Here is a 22,587-nt window from a genome sequence, read left to right as displayed (position 1 = left end):
CCATGACTTCTCAGAACATATTATATATTTTGGCCACAGAGTGCAATCCTTGCTTTCTCCAGATATAATATAGTAACATGATTAGAAGATAGTATCTCAAAAGTAATTGTAAATCCGAAATATTGTTCCCCTAAATACACAGCCTCGAGATGTAGATATCTAAGAAGGAACTCTTACTGTACATATCTAGAATATCATTTTCTATGTAACCAATTTTACCCTTACTATGAATAAATAAGTAATAAAAACGATGATAATATATTTATTTCATGTCGCACATCTCCATGATTAACTAAATAGAGGGAAAGACCTTAACGCGAAATAACAAGGCTCAAAATCTGTATTCATTACTTACAGATACATACCTATAGTTCCGTATCAAGTATAAGTATTTAATTTAGCTGTTCGCAGCTGTACCATCGATAATGTCCTGTTGTCTCTTTGCGAAAACTGATCGCAGTCAAACAAGTACTTACGTCATCACCAAATCCACATCTGGCGTACGCCTTCTGACTTTCAGTATGTTCAGCTGGTCGTGGGGCTTTATCAGGGAGAGGGACTTACAAGTCATACGGTATACAAAAGGAGTATTGATGTGTTTTGGTTGCACTTTGACAAAGCAGAGCTGACACTAAGTAACTCTCTGTTTTCCTGGCGCTGAATGTTTCTGATTCGTTTCTCCTAAAGTGCGGTGTTAGATAGATATATTCGTTGTGGGTTTACAACATAGAGCACTAATAATTGTACTGGGCAGGTACTTCAAATGTTCACAAGCAGCATTGAGACTTTATCTAGACGATGTGACGTACTTGATTATACTGGTCTACCACTGATTAAGTAGCTGGTATAAGTCTGAGACGGTTATGTTCATTCATCTTAGGCAGTAGCATTATGCTTACTTAAACTGTAAAATTAGTGTAAAAGCTAAGTTCTTACAAGCGATGCTAAATTTTACATCTTTTAATATGTATTCTATGTGTTAGTCTCTTTCCATGAAGTTATCTCTTTCGATTGTCACACACTAACAACGGCATTGTGAGTTGCTAGTTACAGTAAAGATACTTTTAAATAAAGCTTACCATTTACAATTAAATTTTCTACAATGGTGCGCAGAAAATCCTTGTTCTATGACTAAAGCAATTAACTAAGTGACTGTGACACTAATATGTTCCAAACCTTCTCGATATAGCCTAACATTATTTAGCGTATCACATTTTCCTTTCGTTTTAAGTAAATATTAGTTAATAGTGCTGTTAGTTACAGGAAAGATACCTTTCAATAAAGATTATCGATTTACAATTTTTCGACTATTGTGATAACTAAGAAAGAAAAATTTCTGAGAAGTTTATGTAAACTCTTTGGTTATTGGAGATTATAGAAATATTTGAAAACATGTATTTACAGTTCAGGTTGTCATTTACTATTTATTTTCTCTTTTCTCTTCATTTGCAGCCCATTCGAATTCCTCTATTACATCCAATGGATATCATTTTTTAAAGTTATAGAATACACAGGTTTCTCAGTATTCTCTGTCCTCCTCCTATGTCTAATGGCTCGCATAATTGAAAATGTAGCTTAAGAAACTAACGTCTATGGCCACGAGAATTACTTAATCAACTAGTTTCTCTTATAGCGCAGACAGACAAAGGATTCACAGTTTGACCCAATACGCTGTGCGCCTGGACGTTTGCTTTAAAAGCTCTGACAGAAAAATTCCACAGCTTTTGTCTGTCCTCATTGAAAATGCACGACTCTGTTCTGCAATGGGGTAGTTATTTGCGGTGGTATTGTCTTTGTTAATTGTTAAAATATTAACGTATTGTCAGGTAGGCACGACTCGTTTCTGCTACTACACACCACAGAGACCGTAATGTAAAACCCATGATCGCAGTTTAACACAAATTCAAATTCTCTCTCTCTCTCTCTCTCTCTCTCTCTCTCTCTCTCTCTCTCTCTCTCTATATATATATATATATATATATATATATATATATATATATATATATATATATATATATGTATATATATATATATATATAAACTGATGAGACTGTAGCGATCACTTATTGACGTGTTTCCTTTGGCCACTTGAGATCTTTGACCACTGATCAAATTTTATGGTTTATCTGAAGTTTCACCAACGTGGTTGGCAAGCAAAGTCACAGATTTACATTGATTGTTGGTGACCATGGCTCGAGTTCATCATCAACTGTGGAAGGAGAATCCTTCATCTGGCAAAGATCCTGAGAAAAGCACCAAAAAAGCCAGGACGATTTCATGTGTGTTGCTGTGTCTGACTTTGTGTTTCAGATTCATGAAATTATCATTCTCTTTATTCCAACAGTACCAAGAAGGACCTCTCGACTTTCAGTCGAAACTTAAAAATCCCCTGAAATTTTATAACATATACCAATTTCCATTCACTTGTTTACAGCGAATCACGAAATACTAAAATTTTTTCTACTTTATGTCTTTATTCTATTTGATACGGTAAGTCTGCTGAAGATGAATTTATCTACGTTCATGGATACGCTTTAAAATCCCTGTAAACACAAGAGTAATCGTACGGTGAATGTAAAGACTGTACCTCTCTACCACACACGAAGTCTGACCTTGGGACGCTCTAGCTGCTACCTGTTCTTGTGCAGATGATGGCTTCCTCTGTGATGATGCTGGTGCCGCTGCTCTTGGCTGGGCACGTCCTGGCTAAGTCCTGCACCCTGTCGGACGCCTCCACAGAGACTTTCAACGTCACCACAGTGAGTACCGGACGCCTGGCTGTCTGCTTGTGTCCAGACACCCTGCGACACAATGCACAGCAGTACAGGATACTCCTCGTGCTGCCCTCACGACCTCCAGAGCAGAGCAATATGTGTTTTGTACATCCTCCAGACTGTATCACCTATGTAAAACAGTATCAGTGTGTAGCATTAAGTTAAATTTCTGTTAGGTGTACTAGAAGCTCTAGCGAGACTGTGCAATAGATGCAGACGTGCTGTGTGTGTTGTCCGCAGGCCCACAAGACGTGGTACCAGCAATACCGTTACCACTCGAAAGAGGTGAACCGCCTGGGCTGCCTCATCCTCACACAGGACCCTGGCGAGGCTGCTAACCAGATGACGCTCAGTGGCGCCTTCAGCAGGGACCCGTCGTGAGTACCCCTATACGCGAAAATTCAGCATCTCGCAGGCATGTCAGCTAGCAATGGCACTACAACCAGAATTATAACTTTGGGCTTCTTACCACACTGACAATGAGACACCTGATGTTCGCCGCCAGAATCTTGTTACGTTGTGCAAGAGCGAATGTCTCTTTCCTCTCACCGCGCCCCTCGGCCTTCTGTTAGCGAATAACTCATGGTGCAACCGTATTACTTAAGCTGATGGCCACATCCAGTGTACATTAGCTGCAGATACGTGGTCAAAGCTAACGTCCTGCCACGTTGTTGTTGTGGTCTTCAGTCCTCAGACTGGTTTGATGCAGCTCTCCATACTACTCTATCCTGTGCAAGCCTCTTCAGTATATTAGCTGCAGATACGTGGTCAAAGCTAACTTCCTGCCATGTTGTTTTTGAGGTCTTCAGTCCTCAGACTGGTTTGATGCAGCTCTCCATGCTACTCTATCCTGTGCAAGCCTCTTCATCTCCCAGTACCTACTGCAGCCTACATCCTTCTGAATCTGCTTAGTGTATTCATCTCTTGGTCTCCCTCTACGATTTTTACGCTCCACGCTGCCCTCCAGTACTAAATTTGAGATCCTTTGATGCCTCAGAACATGTCCTACCAACCGGTCCCTTCTTCTTGTCAAGTTGAGCCACAAAATCCTCCCCAATTCTATTCAATACCGCCTCGTTACTTATGTGATCTACTCATCTAATCTTCAGCACTCTTCTGTAACACCACATTTTGAAAGCTTCTATTCTCTTCTTGTCCAAACTATTTATCGTCCATGTTTCACTTCCATACATGGCTACACTCCATGCAAATATTTTCAGAAACGACTGCCTGACGCTTAAATCAATACTCGATGTTAACAAATTACTCTTCCTCAGAAACGCTTTCCTTGCCATTGCCAGTCTATATTTTATATCCTCTCTACTTCGACAATCATCAGTTATTTTGCTCCCCAAATAGCAAAACTCCTTTACTACTTTAAGTGTCTCATTTCATACGCTGAAGCAAAAATTTCCCTGCCCCGACTGCAAAGAAAAAATTCATAGTTGGATAAATGACTGCGAATACTGAGGAAAAACGGTCTTCCGATGAAGATGGAAAATTATAGTTACCCGTGAAATAGATATCATCAAGTAAAACGTTAATGGGGACATGCCAACAAATGCTTGAACGCTGCACCTCCGGAATACCATTCGACTACATCACGTCTGCAGGCTCTCGAGTAATTTGAGAAGAGACAAACAACGCACAGAGTGAACCAAAACATCACCAATGAGATATGAAAAATTATTATGAGATATTTTAGATTTATGTTCTACGGTGATTTCTTTCAGAGTAATAATGCAGGATTCATTCATTCGGTTTTATTACCCAAACCACAGTTTGTTCTGAAGTACTAGCTGCACATAAATGAGGAAGCATGTAATACGTTATCACCAGAATGTGCGACAACAGAGAATAATGCAACAATGCTCAAACGAAACACATACACTTTTACCACAATGTGGTCAATCTGTTTAATGAACTCTGTGAATCCTAACACTCTTGCACTTCGGCAAACTCATCAGCGGCAAAGGTATTCATACTGCTATGTAGCACCGATAACGTGTAGGTAAAACTGACGTAAAACAGATACCAGTCTGAGAATAGCAGTGCTGAATGCAGGCTTGAGGGCAAAGAGCAAATTGGCCAGCTGCAAGTACTATGAGCAACTGGAATTTTTTTTTTATTTTTCAAATAAGACGAACACCAAAAACTGTCGTCATCTGCACTGTTGATTTTATTTTCAGTGAAATTTAGATGGATAAGAAATCTCAAGAACTGCAGTTTTTCTGTGACAGGCAACTAATATCAAACTACTCAGAATTGATTTCGGTGTAGTCGAGTTCATTCTGTGCAATATACCCTGTTATAAACTTAAAGACGAAAGCAACTTTCGCATGATGTGTCAGTGCCAAGTGAAACAGGCCGATGAAACTCGAATGATAGAACTGCTACAACTTGGTACAGGAGGTAACTGGGAGAAACACACAATGAGACGAACAGTAACGACACTTTTATTCGAAGGCAATAATTATACAGTCACCTCTATTCTTGATGGTCTGTTGGATATCACAAAAGGCGGTACATGGTTCTTACTATGGTTGTGTGATTACTACGAACCGCAGTGCATATCTGCAACGTCCTCCCATTATGGCTACAAGGTTGGTAAGAATTTCTCTCGGTAAGGTGCTCCATTCCTCGACTAGCGCGGTTGACAAATGAAGGGTGATAGTTTGTGAATGTTGACATGCTACAACACGTCTCACACATGTCTCGGTAGTATTTACGTCGGGGCTACGTGCACGGCAATCTATCAGCCGAGTATCCTCTCGTTCCGGGAGCTCATCCACCTGCGCTGTTCGATGTGGTATTGTCAGCCACAAAATGAGGTCAAAAACGGACGCACAGATGGTGAAGGACTACAGTGTTACAATAATGTTAAAGTTCCTGGCAGATTAAAACTGCTTGCCGGACCAAGACTCGAACTCGAGATTTTTGCCTTTCGCGGGCAAGTGCTCTAACAAATGAGCTACCCAAGCACGACTCGCGACATGTCCTCACAGCTTCAATTCTGCCAGTACCTCGTCTCCTACTTTCCAAACTTCAAAGAGGCTCCTCTGCGGACCTTCCAGAACCCGCACTCCTGGAAGAAAGGTTTTTGCTGAAACATGGCTTAACCACAGTCTGTGAAGTGTGCGCTGATGTGAAACTTCCTCGCAGATTAAAACTGTGTGCCACACAGAGACTCGAACTCCAGACCTTCGCCTTTTGCGGAAAAGTGCTCTACCGACTGAGCTACCCAAGCACGACTCGCGACACCTCCTGACATCTTCAGTTCTGTCACTACCTCGTCTCCTACCTTCCAAGCTTCACAGAAGCTCTTCTGTGAAGATACAATAATGTTGATCGGTGAGTACTTCCCGCACCATAACGTTCATTTTCGGCAATATTCCTCACTGCATTACGTCTTCCTACATCTCTCCATATGAGGTAGGTCCAGCATCGTTTTACGGGATCGTTTCGGTGGTCCACAAATTATGGCATGGGAAGGCATAATGCTGCATGGACGTACTGATCACTCATCAGTCAACCTTGCAAATCACTGGTGCCCCATGTGCGTCTTTTAAGGAGTGCATTTAGCCCTGACTTCATGTTTAAGGCTGACATTGCGTAAACTGCGAATTGTGCAGGTGGAGGAGGTCTTGAAACGAGAGAACGTTCAGGCCATGGATTGGTCTGCACGTTAGCCCCATTTAAGTTCTATCGAATACGCTTACGATGCGTTGGAAGGGAGGGAGGAAGGGCGGTGGGGGTATTGCAGCACGTTCACGTGTGCACCAACTACCATGCACCAGTTGACAGTCTCGCTGGTCGAGGAATGGAACACCGCACCATACTCACTTAATACTGTCTTTGTGGCTACCATGAGACCACGTTGCAGAGAATGCTTGCTGATTGAGGTGATCTCACCAGCCCGATAAGAAACATGTACTGCCACTCGTAAAGTTCAGGGAACCATCTTTAATCACGGTTCATTTCAGTGTGGTTATTGTCTTCGAATAAAAGTATCATCTCATTGCGTAATTCTGTCAGCTACATTCTGCACTATACTGCGGCAGTTCTAAGTATGTTCCAAGTTTCAGCGAGCCGTGTTACTTGTCAGTGACACATCACGTTGAAGTTGCTTTCGCCTTTAAGATTAGCAGGATGTTTCGACATCGTCTACAATGACAGAAAATTTGAAACCTCAAAATTGAGGTGGAGAATTAGCTCATACAGTAGATAGGCAGTGTACATACAAAATACAATTTTATTCAATCGTTTGTGGAGAATAGTAAAGTTAAAGAGATAAAACTGCAAAGAAACAGAGTAACATATAGTAATACTAAACTTCCAAGTCTTGCCTGCTGTACGATTAACCTTACATGTGATGAGGCGTCGTTTGAGTTTCAACGACGGCTGTGGTAACGAGCAACCGTATTTTATATGTTTTCTTCTGGGCTAATGTGGCACTTCTCTGACAGACTATATTTCTTGCTGAAAATATATCGCTAAGCTTGATGCACCATACCCAGTGGAGTACCTTAGCAAGATCAAAAAAGCTCCGTGTGCATAAGTCTGCCCTTCTGCAACGCTTTTGTGTCATTAAACCGGTAGTGTTTTGCAGCCGATTTAAAAATCACTATGACGGCCTAATTTCAGAGCTGCTGTCACGGCCGATGTCACTATCGAGGGAAACCGCCTTCACAGTACCTACTACGGAAAGTGTAAGTATTTAGGACGTGGTGAGACTAACATACGTCCTTGACAAATTCTGAAATTCACTACAGGATTCCATATTTTCCGAAAACAATAATAGTCTTCATTATGTCTACGATATATTTGTTATCAATTTCGTATTTATTTATTTTTTTTGCTCTCGTGGAAGTTTTCTTTACCAGTCTCACATGTCTGTCCTAGACGGTGAATTATTGACCGCTGAACGTAACCTCGTGTATGGAAGCGCAGACATTTTCATTGAACACTTCTGCATGGAAACTGGAGGTAAGTTGCACAAAAAGCTGCATAGTGAACTCAAACTTTTGTAGAAGCCTCTATATTATATACGCATATACAGTGCAACAAATATTGAACACGTAACCAATATTGCAGAGAGTAAACACTGATTCTGGGGTTCACATCTCAATTTCTTTCATCTGTCTATTAATTACTTCGCCAAAAGTATGGCATTTTGCATAGTTTTGTGCAGCACAGAAGCTTTTAGTAAATAAGAAAAATTACCAAAGTGCTTAAGTTTAGATCTACATCTGCACTGCGTAAGTCACTTTTTGGTAGATGGTGCGTGGTACTTTGAGTACTTTCAGTTCCCTTCTTTTCCTGTTCCGAATTATTTCATATAGCTCCGTATGTGCTCGGATTTCTTGACCTTTCATATCGTAGACATCTTCAACGTTAAGAATATAGCTTATGAACATACATACTACCTGAAGATGCTTGCCATATTTACGTTACTGCGAAGAGAAAATTGTATAAGTGCTCATAATATAAGATTCGAGTTGATGTTTTGATATAAGTTAATTTCGTTTACGTATTTAATCGATCGGGTTCCTACACATAGGATTCGATGGATTAACAAATTCAAGTCAGGTAGCAGAAGAAATTTATTCGTTTACGTACATACAAAATTTAAATAAAGCGGAATTTGCTCTAAACCAACGAAATGCCGCAGCAGTTATGCTCCCCTGGGACGGCTTCTCGTTGCAAGAATGAGGACAACGTATACATTGATGCAGATGTCTCGTTGGCTGTTTTTCTCCCAGGTCACGCAGTGTTATCCCTTTTAAGTACACCTATTTCGTTAGACAGTTCTTTGATTTTCCAACGCCCGTGTGGAACCAGTTAAGCTTTCTCCATGTGATCCAGTCCAAGTTATGTCAGGCTGGTAAACATTCTGCATGCTCTACCCCAGCTTGGAGCTGTCTTATCTTAGGTGCCCACATATTTCATTGCTTTCTTGGCTTAGATATGTACTGCAGATCTCTTCCAAGACGTCATCCAGGATCTGGGTGGGGTATATCTATACAGCTAGTGCTTCTAATTTTTTTCGACTTTCTTCCTTTGGGCATTTTCGGCTACTTCCTGGCGCATGTCAGGTAAAGCAGTGTCTCTACGCACTACAGTTTATCAACAGAAGCTGGTTTGACACAGCCAGTAACTAGCCTTCCATTTTCAGCGAGGTCACTATAACACTCCTCCTCTGGCAGATTTATACCACACCGGCCAGGCATACTCACCATTTGTCTGTAATAAGAGCTGATAACCATGTCTACACTGACGCTATATGCCACATCATTCGCCCGTCTTAGAAAGTATGTTTCTAAATGGGACACCCCTTCACTCAGCTTTTGACCACTCAATTTATTTTCCTTAATATAACAGAGACAATGTTTATACGCGTGTACAGCTTTCGGACATTCATCGTAGGTGATTCACCATACTGTGTCCACTATTCAACATCTTGATTAACATACTTCATATATACACTGATAAGCCAAAACATTATGACCACCTACTTAACAGTCTTTGTCACGAAATGCATCACTCATCACGCGTGTCAGCGATCCAACAGTTTGTTGGTAGGTTTGTGGAAGTATGTGCCATTGGATGTCTACACGCAAGTCATGTACTCGTAATTCGCATGAATCAGTGGCCGCTGATCTGAGTACGGGATAACGGCGCCCAGTATGGACCCAAGTGGATTCCATAAGATTTACATCAGGTGAATTTGGTTGCAGAGACGCCAACGTGAGGTCACTATAATGCTCCTCAAACCACTTTAGCACGGTTCTGCCTCGTAGACACGAATAATTATACCGCTGAAAGATGATATCGCCGTCGGGGAAGACATCACGCATGAAGTGATGAAGGTGGTTCGCTGTTGTCAGCCGGTCTTCGGTTACCACCACAGGCCCCATGCAAGCGCAGGAGAATGTCTCCCATAGCGTAATACTGTTCCCACCAGCCTGCGTCTGCAACGCGTTGCATGCTTCGAACCATTTTTCGCCTCGATGACAGTGTTTGTGGAGACGAACATCGACCTACTGTAGCAAATGTGTGATTCACCCGAAGAGCCGAAACGGTACTTTTGATGGACGGTCGAATGCCGATGGTTCCATGCCCACTGCAATAGTAATTGACGATGCTGTTGGGTCAACGTGTTAAATCTTAGGGGTGGTCTGCTGTGGAGACCCACGTTCGACAATGTAATATGAACGGTGTGCTCCGAAATACTTGTGCGTGCACCAGCATTGTGCTCATTCGGCAGAGACGTCACTCACCATCTATTCTTTACAGAGCGAACAAGCCTCTGAACTCCACGTTCTGTGAAGAACCGTGGATTTTCAACCATTTAGCCTCGTTGTTGTTTCACTGTTCTTCCACCCATTTTCGTAGATTCTCACGGCAGTAGCACGTGCACGTTCCACCAGCTTCACCATTTTCGATACACTCGTCCACAATCATTGCGTAATAATAATCTGCTTATTGTCAGAGTTGCTTATCTCAATGGATTTTCCCATTTACAGCCCGTATCTTCGCTAGGGTCATCCGCCTTCAATGTCTGTTGCACTTAGATACTTTTGTTACCGCCTCAAGTGTCCGCAAAGCCATCAGGCAGCATCCAATGTCGCGCTGGTCAGTGGTCATGACGTTTGAGTTATCAGTGCATGCTGTAAGTTAACCAAGTTGCTCAAATTGTAGGCCACAGTGCTGTGTAGCTGTGTCAGAATGGCTGGTCTAATCACGTACCCTCTGCTGGCTGTGGAAATCTTGGAGTTGATAAACTGGATACGGGGTCCACGGAGGTATGTGGATTTCCAAGAGTAAGTCACAGAGATGATGGGAGATTCATTTATTTATTCCGCCAGGTACAGTGGCAGTCTTGTCATAGTAAGCGGCTACGATCAGGGACCATCCCTGGAGTGTGGAGTGGGAATTGAATTCAGCACGTGGACTTTGATGGCACGGACTGCTCACCGTGCTAAGCAATGTGCAAAGTCACGCCGGCAGCTCTATGGTGTCAGAACACAACATGGGACGGTGGGCAGCTGCGCCGGTCGCTACAGAAGTGAGCGAATGGTGCCACTCTAGATTTTAAAAAGGTGTATCGTATTGAGTTCTGCACGTCTAGGAGTGCTACTCCAATGGTAAGTGTAACCCATGGCGAGGAAATACACTACTGTCCATTAAAATTGCTACACGACGAAGATGACATGCCACAGACGCGAAATTTAACCAACAGGAAGAAGATGCTGTGATATGCTAATAATTAGCTTTTCAGAGCATTCACACAAGGTTGGCGCCGGTGGCAACACCTACAACGTGCTGACAATAGAAAAGTGTCCAACAGATTTCTCATACACAAACAGCAGATGCCTCGTGTAAGGAGGAGCAATGCGTACCATCTCATTTCCGACTTTGATAAAGGTCGCATTGTAGCCTATCGCGATTGCGGTTTATCTTATCGCGACATTTCTGCTCGCCTTGGTCGAGATCCAATGACTGTTAGCATAATATGGAATCGGTGGGTTCAGGAGGGTAATACGGAACGCCGTGCTGGATCCCAACGGCCTCGTATCACTAGCAGTCGAGATGACAGGCATCTTATCCGCGTGGCTGTAACGGATCGTGCATCCACGTCTCGATCCCTGAGTCAACGGATGGGGACGTTTACAAGACAAAAACCATCTGCACGAACAGTTCGACGACGTTTGCAGTAGCATCGACTATCAGCGTGGCTGCGGTTACCCTTGACGCTACATCACAGACAGGAGCGCCTGCGATGGTGTACTCAACGACGAACCTCGATGCACGAATGACAAAACGTCACTTTTATCCGATGAATCCAGGTTATGTTTACAGCATCATGATGGTCGCAGCCGTGTTTGGCGACATCGCGGTGAACGCACATTGGAAGTGTGTATTTCGTCATCCCCACACTGCCGTATCACCCGGCGTGATGGTATGGGGTGCCATTGGTTACACGTCTCGGTCACCTCTTGTTCGCACTGACGGCACTTTGAACAGTGGACGTTACATTTCAGATGTGAACAACCCGTGGCTCTACCGTTCATTGGATCCCCGCGAAACCCTACATTTCAGCAGGATAATGCACGATCGCATGTTGCAAGTCCTGTACGGGCCTTTCTGGATACAAAAAATGTTCGACTGTTGCCCTGGCCAGCGCATTCTCCAGATCTCTCACCAATAGAAAACGTCTGGTCAATGGTGTCCGAGGAACTGGCTCGTCTCAATACACCAGTCACTACTCTTGATGAACTGTGGTATCGTGTTGAAGCTGCATGGGCAGCTGTACCTTTACACGCCATCCAAACTCTGTTTGACTCAATGCCCAGGCGTCAAGGCCGTTATTACGGCCATAGGTGATTGTTTGGGTACTGATTTCTCAGGATCTATGCACCCAAACTGCGTGAAAATGTAATCACATGTCAGTTCTAGTATTATATATTTGTCCAATAAATACCCGTTTATCATCTGCATTTCTTCTTGGTGTAGCAATTCTAATGACCAGTAGTGTAGTAAATGGGGTGCAAACTTCAAAATTCTTAGGTGTCTATACTGATGAGAGATTCATTTATTTATTCCACCAGGTACAGTGGCCGTTTTGTCTTTGAACTCCTAAAAGATCTTACTATATTTCCACCTAGAACCATTGAAAATCTTGGGGAGAAACAAACCAGTAAGTAGACATGGTTTGCATATTTTCATTGAGTAACGACATAATGGACAATATTCTGGGGTGACTCGTCTTTAAGAAAGAAAGTCTTCATTGCACAAACACGCGATGCACAAGACGAAAGTACGAGAAGGAAAAATGACATTCGTTACGCCTCATCAGGGTTGCCTTTAGCACAAAAATCTGTGCACAATGCCGCAATTAAAATGTTTGATAAGTTTCCAAGTGATATAAAATACCTGGCAAAGCGGAAAATGAATTATGAAAACAAACTGAAGAAGTTTCTCCTTGACAACATATTCTGTTCCGTAGAGCAATTGCTATTATTGTAATGTCTAAAAATGTGACGGTTTGGAATTTATATCTCGCATGTATATACTTCATTAAAAAAATTATAAAACCTATACATACTAAGCATGTAGCCGTATTTAAACATTGATTTGTAATGTCAACGAATCGTCCCACATGATTACGATATGTCGCCCAAATGTTAAGTGGAATTTGAAACTAATTCACCATCAAAATACCACAGAGAAATTTGGACAAGACGAATATCTCTGTCATTCCTTCCGTGGTTTTTGGTCACTTCGTTCGATTTCCTTCATTTCGTTTTCTTCCATTACACCTCGTCTAACTTTATTGCAGAACATATTCATCGGATTAACTGTTGCATCTACCATATTATTTTGTTAAATTTTTTCAGATGAGATGACATTCATCTTTACTACCGCCAAGAAGCCGAGTAAACAGCTGGTCAACCAGATATGGAAAGAGGTCGACGCTCGCCCTGAAATCGATAGATCTAAATTCGAGAAAGTTAAATGTTAAAGACACACGTCTCTCAAAGTAAATAAATGAAATGTTGTTCAAGAAATCAGAGTGTATTTTTTCCCTGGTCCTTACCCTCTTAATTTATTAGGTTTGGTATGACTGTATTTCATATTCCACGGTGGCGTAGCTTCTGTGTTCCATAACTCTTGACGTATGTTTCTCACAATATGCACATGATATTAACATGAAAGTCGAATTTCGTCATCCTTCCGCTATATTTTGCTCAAATATTAAGCAAATTCCACACCTTGGAGATCAAGATCACCGTGAAGTGCCTCCTTCAATGCAGTAAGCTTTGACCATATTGCACAACGTCACTCACACCAGAGCAAGATACAGTAATCCTTACATCGGACGAACAATTCGAAGTACTGTAATTGCTATCATTAGAACCGAGCTGATATAATTACAGCAGTTGAAGGTATGATGTACTGAAACTATGCCTACATAGGGACATGAACTCTTTCCAGTCTTACAATTAAGAGAAACAGTATCCAGTCAGTGCTAAAGCGCTATTTATTAAGAACAAAGAGCGGTGTTACAGTTTCGAACTCACAAGTGCATCTTCAGAAGGCTGTATATGTACACTCATGTTCAGATAAAAACAGAACACCTTGCACGACTAGAGATATGTCGTTCATGTTCACAGGAAATGTACATTAACACAGCCTGCAGAAATGATTAGCACTGCCTCGCAGACGTATGCGCAAATCGTACCATCAAATTAGTGAGTTTGAAAGGGGGTGCATATTGACGTGAGAGAATACGATGCATTCATCCGGGAAACTGCTGCTCGTGTGGGACGAAGTGTTTCCGCAGTGCAACGTGTGTGCGCAGAATGGTCCAGGGATGGGAGTAGAACACGACGGGATGGATCTGGTCGCAACCAACTAGACCACCCTCTGAGACGATCGACATCTCATCCGAATGGCATTGCAGGACAACTCAACGTCCTCCTCGGCTCTGGCCCAACTGAGGGACAGTGTGACACATTGTGTATTATCGGGGGTGACACTCCATCGCCGTTTATTACGGTGTGGGTTACGTGCGCGTCGCCCAGTTGCCCACCTATCTTTGACGAATGAGCATAACATCCAAATGGCAATGGTGAATGGAACGACGTCACTGGGGACAGAAATGGCATCAGGTAGTGTTTTAGGACGAATCCAGATTCCTTTTTGTTTGAAAATGATGGCCGCATTTAGGTTCGCAATAGACAAGAGGAGCCGCATCAAAGTGACTGCATTCACACAAGACATACAGCACCAACTCAAGGCCTTATGAGTAGTGTGCTATAGGATACAACCCACAAATCACAGTTGGCGCGTTTCCAGGTCACTGTGATCGGTGTGATATACGTGAATTACATCCTGCGACTCTTAGCCATAGCCTTTCTGTGTAATAACGCCGACGCCATTTTTCAGCAAGACAATTCACACCCACATGTTTGCTGCACGAAACCCTGCCTTCTTGGTGTCACAGGATATCAATTCTTTGCCCTGAACCACCAGATCACTAAACCTGTCACCAATCGAAATTGTGTGGGATATGGTGAAACAATGGGTGCAGTGCTGTGACTAAATGCCTTTCGCGACAGATGAACTTTGGAAGCAGGTGAATGCGGCAAGGATGGCTGTATCACAGGATGCCATTCGTGCCTTATACGCGTAGATGTCATCACTCAAGGAACGAGTTTTCAGGGTCCATGACGGATCCTGTACCTGATAGGCAACTAGACACGTGCTGAACCGAAGTGGCTGAAATGCTAATCATTTCTGCAAGACGTGCTAATGTCCTGTGAATGTGAACGTCGTTTGTCTAGTCGTTCGAGATGTACTGTTTTTCCTGAACAGGAGTGTGTGTTCGATGATTATGGCTGAAGTTACTTCGAGTGGAGTGCCCTACAGCGAAACCCGATGTAAGAATAATGGTATATTTCATTGTACATTGACCGAATAATGAACTACTCGTGCAATAACGTATACAGTATTTAAGATAAGAACTGAATTTATTTTGTGTTAATTACATTGAAAATTCTACGATGTAAGCCAATACAAACCTAATTCTGTTTGAAACCGAAAAGCATTACATTTAGTTTTATGTAATGTGTTTTTTGTAGTACTATTAACTTAAGATCGGTATTTCTTTCTGTGGATCTGGGACTATTGTGTATACATTGAGTACTTAATAACTTATTGAAGTTTAACTTTCCGGAAAATATAAACATTTTCACAAATCAAAACTGCAAATGTTCTCCTGCTGAGGGAAAAATTATTTATTTTAATGTAAAGAGAGTGTCTGCAACTACCGAAATATGGGACCTACTACTCAATTTAAGTGTTATGCAGTTGACGGATACGTCTTTATTTCACTTTTCCGTGTCTGAACGCCATTTTCTCCGAGCGAGGTGCACTGGAAGCATAACACAGCAAACAAAAACTACAAGGTCATGTTTGAGCATTGTCCACGTCAAGGTGAGCTATAGAGAAATATGGTGTAACTTGTGTAGGAAGTCGGTTATGTAGCACGTTTTGCAGTGATTAGTTGTTTCATATAGATAGTACCCTTCGATGCAAGATATTTCCACGTAAAATTCTACTGTTCAAGAGTTAAAGCACATCTACATTAAGAATTGTTTAAAGAGGTTGCCAGTTGGCCGTGAAGATACAGTGAAAGCAAATCTGCACAATACGCACAGCTGCACTGCGACTTAAAGGCAAGCTCTCGAATTTCTATTTTGTGTCTAGAATTATTACAGTAGTGACTCGCATGTTACGGAGATTGTGATGTCTGTTTGGACAACAACGCAGTATTATTAAACTGGAAGAGGTGTTTTACACGTATGGTAAAGTATTGCACTTCCACTTGTAGACAGTCCTGTAACAGACATCTAATGTCTTTTATTATTCTTTTTGAAAGGATATTACTCACTTAAAGTATTGTGCTGACTTTTCCGAAAGCGCAAAACGTACTATGGAGAAGTGAATTGGTTTCAAATGTGAAAAAAGATTCCAATGTTAAACTAGGTCACGTAGTTGGGAACAAAGGAATATTTCATATTCAAAAGACATGCTTGCGAGAATATCTTTTCAATAGTGTATTTAACAGCCTTTGTGTGACGTTGTTACTCGACATTTTTTCTTCTTTGAGTCATCAATCTTCTGCGAAATTTGACGCGGCCCGCCACGAATTCTTCTCCATTGTTAACCTCTTTACCTCAGAGTAGCACTTGCACCGAACGTCCTCGGTTAATTGTTGGATAAGTTCCAGTCTCTGTCTTCCTCTACAGTTTTTGTCTTCTGGGGCTCCGTCTAGTACCAAGGAGGCTACACCCTGAAGTCCTATAACCGTGTCCCTTCTTCTTGCTGGTATTACCATTATCATTCTTTCTTCTCCGATTTTGCGGAGAACCTCCTAACTCCTTATCTAATTGGGCGGTGCTAGTCTGCTTGTTATGTCCTCCTTGCTTCGTTTATCATGGGTTATTTTGATTGCAAGTTAGAATAATTCCTTAACTTGGTCTACTTCGTGATCCCCAATTATGATGTTAAGTTTTTAGTTGTTTCCATTTCTCCTACTTCTCATTACTTTTGTCTTTCTTCGATTTACTCTCAATCCATATTCTTTACTCATCACACTGTTCATTCCGTTGAAAAGATGATGTAATTATTCCTCAGTTTCACTGAGAATAACAGTCTCATCAGCGAAACTTATTATTGATAGCCTTACGTCCTGAATCTTAATCAAATGCTTAATTTTTCTTTTATTTACGTAATTGATTCTTCGATACACTAATTGAACAATAGCGGCGAAAACTTCCGTCCTGACTTAAACCCATGTATATTACCTGTCTTTCCCTAAAGCTCACGCCTATTTTTCTCGGAATCTTGCACGATGTTAAATTTTCGACTACTTTTTCTGAGTCGACGAATCTTATGAGTGTGTTGATTGTTCTTCAGTCTTGCTTCTATTATCAAGCGCAACTCTGTGGTGCCTTTACCTTTCCTAAAGCCAAATTGAGCGTCATCTTACAGGTCTTCAATTCTGTCATGGAGGCCTACAATGTACACTTCCCACCTAACAGCTCTCCCCTCTGTTTCTACCAATGGAACTCCCAGTGCACTCTTAAAGCTCTTGCGTTTAATTTCAGCGACGTGCTGTTTTGCCATGTTTGCCCAATACTTTCCATTGTTTTCGCTCCTAAGAGATTTATATTGCTGTACTTCGGTCTCTCCGATGAATATTTTTGTATTACTTCTTTCATCGATCAATTGAAGCAATTCACTGTCAACCAAGATTTCTTTGCAGTTACCTCTCTTGTTTCTAAGTTTGTCCTGTTCAGAAATATCCTCTCCTATTCAACTCAACTGCCTACGCTGATATTCCTCGTCGCAGTATTCATAACCATAGCAAACTTCTTACTTGTCTCATCGTTAATTCACTACTTCAATATCCCTCTTCCTTCCACGCTGTTTCTTCCGGGCCATTCCCTTGAAAACCAGTCTACTCTTCATCACTACAAAATTGTGATCAAAGTCTATATCAGCTACGCGGTACACATAACAATCGAGTAACGGATTTCGCAACTATGATGCAATATATCTGTTACCTACCTGTGTCTCAGGGTCTTTTGCGAATATACCTGCTCATTTCGTGGTTCTTGAAGCGAGTATTCGCTATTGCTATCTGAAATATATTGTAAAACTCATCTAGTCTTTCTCCTCTCTCATTTTTATTCGCAAGACTGTATTCGCCAGTAAACATTTCTTCTGTTCCTTCCCCAACGACCTCGTTCTAAATCTCCATGGTTAATAGATTTTCATACCCTTTACAAACTGAACTATCTTTTCAGTATCATCATATAATTTGTGTGCCGCTTCATCTTCTACTTCACGTCGGCACGTGTATCTGACCAATGGTTGTCAGCGTTAACTATCTGTTGAATTTGAAGAGAAGAACCGTATCACTGAGCTGTTCACAATATTCACTCGCTGCCCTGCCTTCGCATTCATAAAAACTCCTACAGTGAATATAACATTTTCTGCTGCTTTTGATATTGTCCTATATTTGTCTGACCAGAAATGCTTATCTTTTTTCCATTAAACTTCGCCGACTCCCACAACATCTGTATCGAGCCTTAGATTTTATAGATTCCTAATAATCTCAAACCTCTGATATTCCACGTACCATTACTTAGAATGGTATCCGTTCGTTATTCTTTCTCATGGTCACATACGCGTTGGCAGTCCCCTCCGGGAGATTCGAATGGGGCACTAATTCTGAATCTTTTGCCAATGAAGAGATCATCGTGGCACATTTGGGGGGCAGCTCCCCACCCGAAATGCAAGAGGGTGTCATGACCCTCTGTCCGCTCCTCTGACCTCTTTTACAAGGCCGTTTGCACAACGAGGGTGACCTCTTAAGCCAGAAGTCTTTGGCCGCCATTGCGGATGATCTTTATCCAAAATCGAACAGCAACTCTGTTAGAATCCGGGCATCAGCACGTTTTTGAGGCTAGACAGAGAAGCCACCCTCAGGTTTGCTACACTCCAAGAATCAGCAACTAAAATCGAATGAAGAGGAACCACTATCAGAAACTTCTAATAAGGCATAAGCATTTTGAATGAGAACTTATATGCGTCTAAAAAAATTTCCATTTTTTTGAAAGGTAAACTTGTTGAGACAATAAGAAAACATGAGTTCATTTGTAAATGTCAGAGGTTCCATGTTAAAAGGTTCTTCCAATTGAAGTACAAGATGGTGCATGACTGAGTGAACGACTGAAGTAGTATAACCTAACTGTTCGCACATTACTGAAATAGATATACGGAACTTTATTCATCATAGAAGTATGTAACTGAAGAATTACATAATATTCTCAAAACAATTTTAATATATCATTCATCAGTTAAATATGTATAACTCAGTTTTACTAGATTACTTATTTTCTTTTTAATGGGCCTGAAGAACGTATTAGGTCGAAGAACTACATATTACATGTAATCTTCAAGAATTTTGCTGTAAGTGACACTTTAATAACTCACAAAGAACTCATTTCAGCAATTTTTGCTATTTGCAACTGATATTGCAAGGATGGCAGACTTTTCTCTAGTACCATACAATAAAACGGTAATGCGTATGTCTATGTTGGTAGTTATTATTTCTACAACAAGTGCTTTAATAAACTATTTGCTACAAGAGACGGATTATTTAATATATGTTTGAATATAGTATAATACAAAAATTTAATTGTGTGTTATGTATCTGTTACTAGCTGTATGATGGCATCCCATACGTTTTGATGGAAATTACAATATTGCATCGTGGAAAGTTTTTATGACTACTTCTCTTTCCCACTTACTTACTCCTTGGCGCTACAGGTTTTGTAGGGCCTTGGCATTCCGGAAAACCTACGCCCACTCTTCTCTGCTGGCCGCCTTGGCTGTCAATCTTCTAACTCCAATTCTTATCAAGTCCTCCTCCACGTTGTCTGACCATCTGGTCCTTGGTCTGCCCCTTATACGACGTCCACCGGGTTTTCCTTTGAAAACTATCTTGACTGTGCTGTTCTCCACCATTCTTTCTACATGTCCCAAAAAATGTAGTCTATTAATCTTTATTTCTGTCACGATATCTGGTTTGTTGTACAACTCTCTGATCTTCTTATTATTTTCGATTCTCCAAAAACCCCTCTCATTCCCTGGATTATAGATTTTCCTAAGTGTCTTCCGTTCCCATCTCAGCAACAACTCCTCATCATTTTGTATCATAGTCCAGATCTCCGAACTATACATCACCACAGGTCAAACTACTGTACGATACACAGTCAACTTCAGATTCCTACCAAGGCTCCTTGCTTTAAATATTTTAATCAGTGCAACATTAGCTCCTGTTACCAGCTGGAATCCTCTCATGTCATTATTCTCAGTTATCAGTGACCCAAGATATTTAAAGCTCTCAAAGCGTTCATATTCCTTTCTGTTCAAAAACATGCTTCTTTCTCCTTCACTATATGCTTTCCTAGATGTTAAATATACTTGGTCTGCGACTGATTAATAGTCAGTCTCATCTCTGTACCGTATCTTTCTACTTTTTCAAGGTTTTCTTCCAGGTTCTGTTTCTTGCTGGATGATAAATCAATATCATCCGCATATGCAAGCTCCTGAGTCACTCTATTGAACGGTGTTCTCCCAGAGTTATTTCTTTGTGTCTTTAGCATTGCATTCTCCAAGACGACTTTAAACAGAGTAGTGGAAAGCACATCACCCTGCTGCTGTCCTTGGTTAACTTCAAATGTCTTTCATAAAGTTTCTTTGATCTTTACTCTGCTTATTGTTCTTCTCAAAGTCATTTGAACCAATCTCATTAGATTGTTACATTGTCTTCCAAAGTCGATCCCTTTTGATACTATCATAAGCTTGTTTGAAACCAGTGAACAGGTTGACATCGATATTATACTCATAACATTTTTCAATGATCTGTCTGACTGCGAAAATCTAATCTGCAATGGATCTATTAGTTATGAGACCACACTGGTAGTGTCCTAGATAATTTTCTACGTATGTTCTTAACGATCCAGCCATCATTTTTCCTAATAAAGTACAGAGCAGTGCAATTCCTCTATAATCTCCGCTGTACTCCACTGTTTCGGCATATTTTCTTTCCGCCATATTTCCACTATAATGTCATGCAAAATCTTATTAGTTTTTCACCACCATATTTTATCATTTCTGCTGTAATATGGTCTTCTCCCAGAGCTCTGTTTTTAAGAGACTTAATACTAACTTTAACTTCTTCCAGTTTGGGTTCTGCTACTGATCCCTGCTGCTCTTCATTTCTGTTTACTTTCTGCTCCACCTCTTCTGCCATACTGGCATCAACCCTACCTTCGTTTTCATCTCCTGCATTCAGTATTTCACTAAAATACTCCATCTATCTGTCTAAAATCTGATCTTCTCCTCCAATCAGATTTCCCTCCTTATCTTTACAGTAAACTTCTCTGGGTTGGAATCCTTTCCTTATATCGTTAACCCTCATACTGAATTTCCTTGTTTCTTGAACAATATTTCTCTCTTCTTATTCATTGATCCACCATTTTTCTAATTCTCTCTTTTTCCTCCTACATTCCTTATCTGGTTCCCTTATCTTCTACTCGTATTCTTCTACAGTACCTCTAGTTCTCCTCTGAAGCATTCTTGTTCTTGTCTCATTTCTTTCTTCTATCTTACTCCTACAGTCTATATCAAACCATCGCTGGGTTCTCACTTTCTTCTTTCTGCACAGTATAGTTTCAGCTGTCTCATGTATTATTTCCCTAACCGTTTCCCATCCTTCTTCAGTATCCTCTCTTCCCTGCTCATGGGCATCAAGAAGTCTGTTTGTCAAGATAGTTTTATACTGGTGTATTGTATTTTCATAATTTCTTAATTTGGTATCCTCAAACTTTGGCATGATAGGGTTCTTGGCCTGTCCATAACTGGCATTCCTCTTTCTGTATTTGATTCTTTAAAATAATGAGGACTATCTTCATCTGTACCACGACAGCTATCCACCTCTAATACATCTGAAGCATGTCGTCTATGAGTATGTGAACAATCTGATAAATAGTAGCTGTACCCGAAGGACATACAGCGAAAATGTAAATCTACACTCACACAGACACATACCCAAATGAAATCCTTAAGGTCGAACAGAACTAAAACAAAAAAAATCTGATAAATTTTATTAACGTCCTAAAAGAGGAAAAATACATTTTCAACAATCGAATACCCAAGAAAAATGTCTTTGTACAAGAAGCTAAGAAATTATAGTCAAACAATCCTTATAAAGTGCTCATTATCGCTGATTTTCTGTGAGTAATATACTTGAAAACATGTAAGCATCACTGGATATAGCTGTCATACACTTATAAGTGTTACTGTAAATGTAATCACTAACAGATGTAAGTGTTATTATACATGTGATCACATACAAAAATTTCCAAAAGAACATGACCTGAAAGGTACTGTACTAAAAAAAAAAAACAGAGAAAAACGCTCTAGGATGAAATGTTATATCGTACATCACAACATCTGCAATACAAAGCATACTTGTACGTCTACTAACATATATGTAAGGTGTATACTTTTGTATTACGCCGTAGTGAAACATAAACAACAAAACATTAATGTAGACATAAACCTTATTCCTTTGCAGCATAATAATATATCGTAGACTATGTTGCAGAACAAACAACTACCAACCTAGATTTACGAAATTTAGTTCATCGCATAATATTAGAAAAAA

At 40.8% G+C, this 22,587-nt stretch overlaps 1 protein-coding gene across 1 annotated transcript; it reads left to right on the top strand.

Moving 5' to 3' along the window:
• Positions 1 to 590: 590 nt before the first annotated feature.
• Positions 591 to 13,345, top strand: LOC124805272. Its single transcript, XM_047265781.1, has 6 exons — positions 591 to 631; positions 2,649 to 2,759; positions 3,015 to 3,151; positions 7,419 to 7,483; positions 7,677 to 7,760; positions 13,175 to 13,345. The coding sequence occupies exons 2-6, from the start codon at positions 2,649 to 2,651 to the stop codon at positions 13,297 to 13,299; spliced, it is 522 nt and encodes a 173-aa protein (XP_047121737.1). The 5' UTR covers positions 591 to 631; the 3' UTR covers positions 13,300 to 13,345.
• The last annotated feature ends 9,242 nt before the right edge of the window (positions 13,346 to 22,587 follow it).

Source organism: Schistocerca piceifrons, chromosome 7 (genome assembly GCF_021461385.2).
Source record: "Schistocerca piceifrons isolate TAMUIC-IGC-003096 chromosome 7, iqSchPice1.1, whole genome shotgun sequence".
In the NCBI taxonomy this organism is placed as follows: domain Eukaryota; kingdom Metazoa; phylum Arthropoda; class Insecta; order Orthoptera; family Acrididae; genus Schistocerca; species Schistocerca piceifrons.
This window is presented reverse-complemented; position numbering and strand designations above follow the sequence as displayed.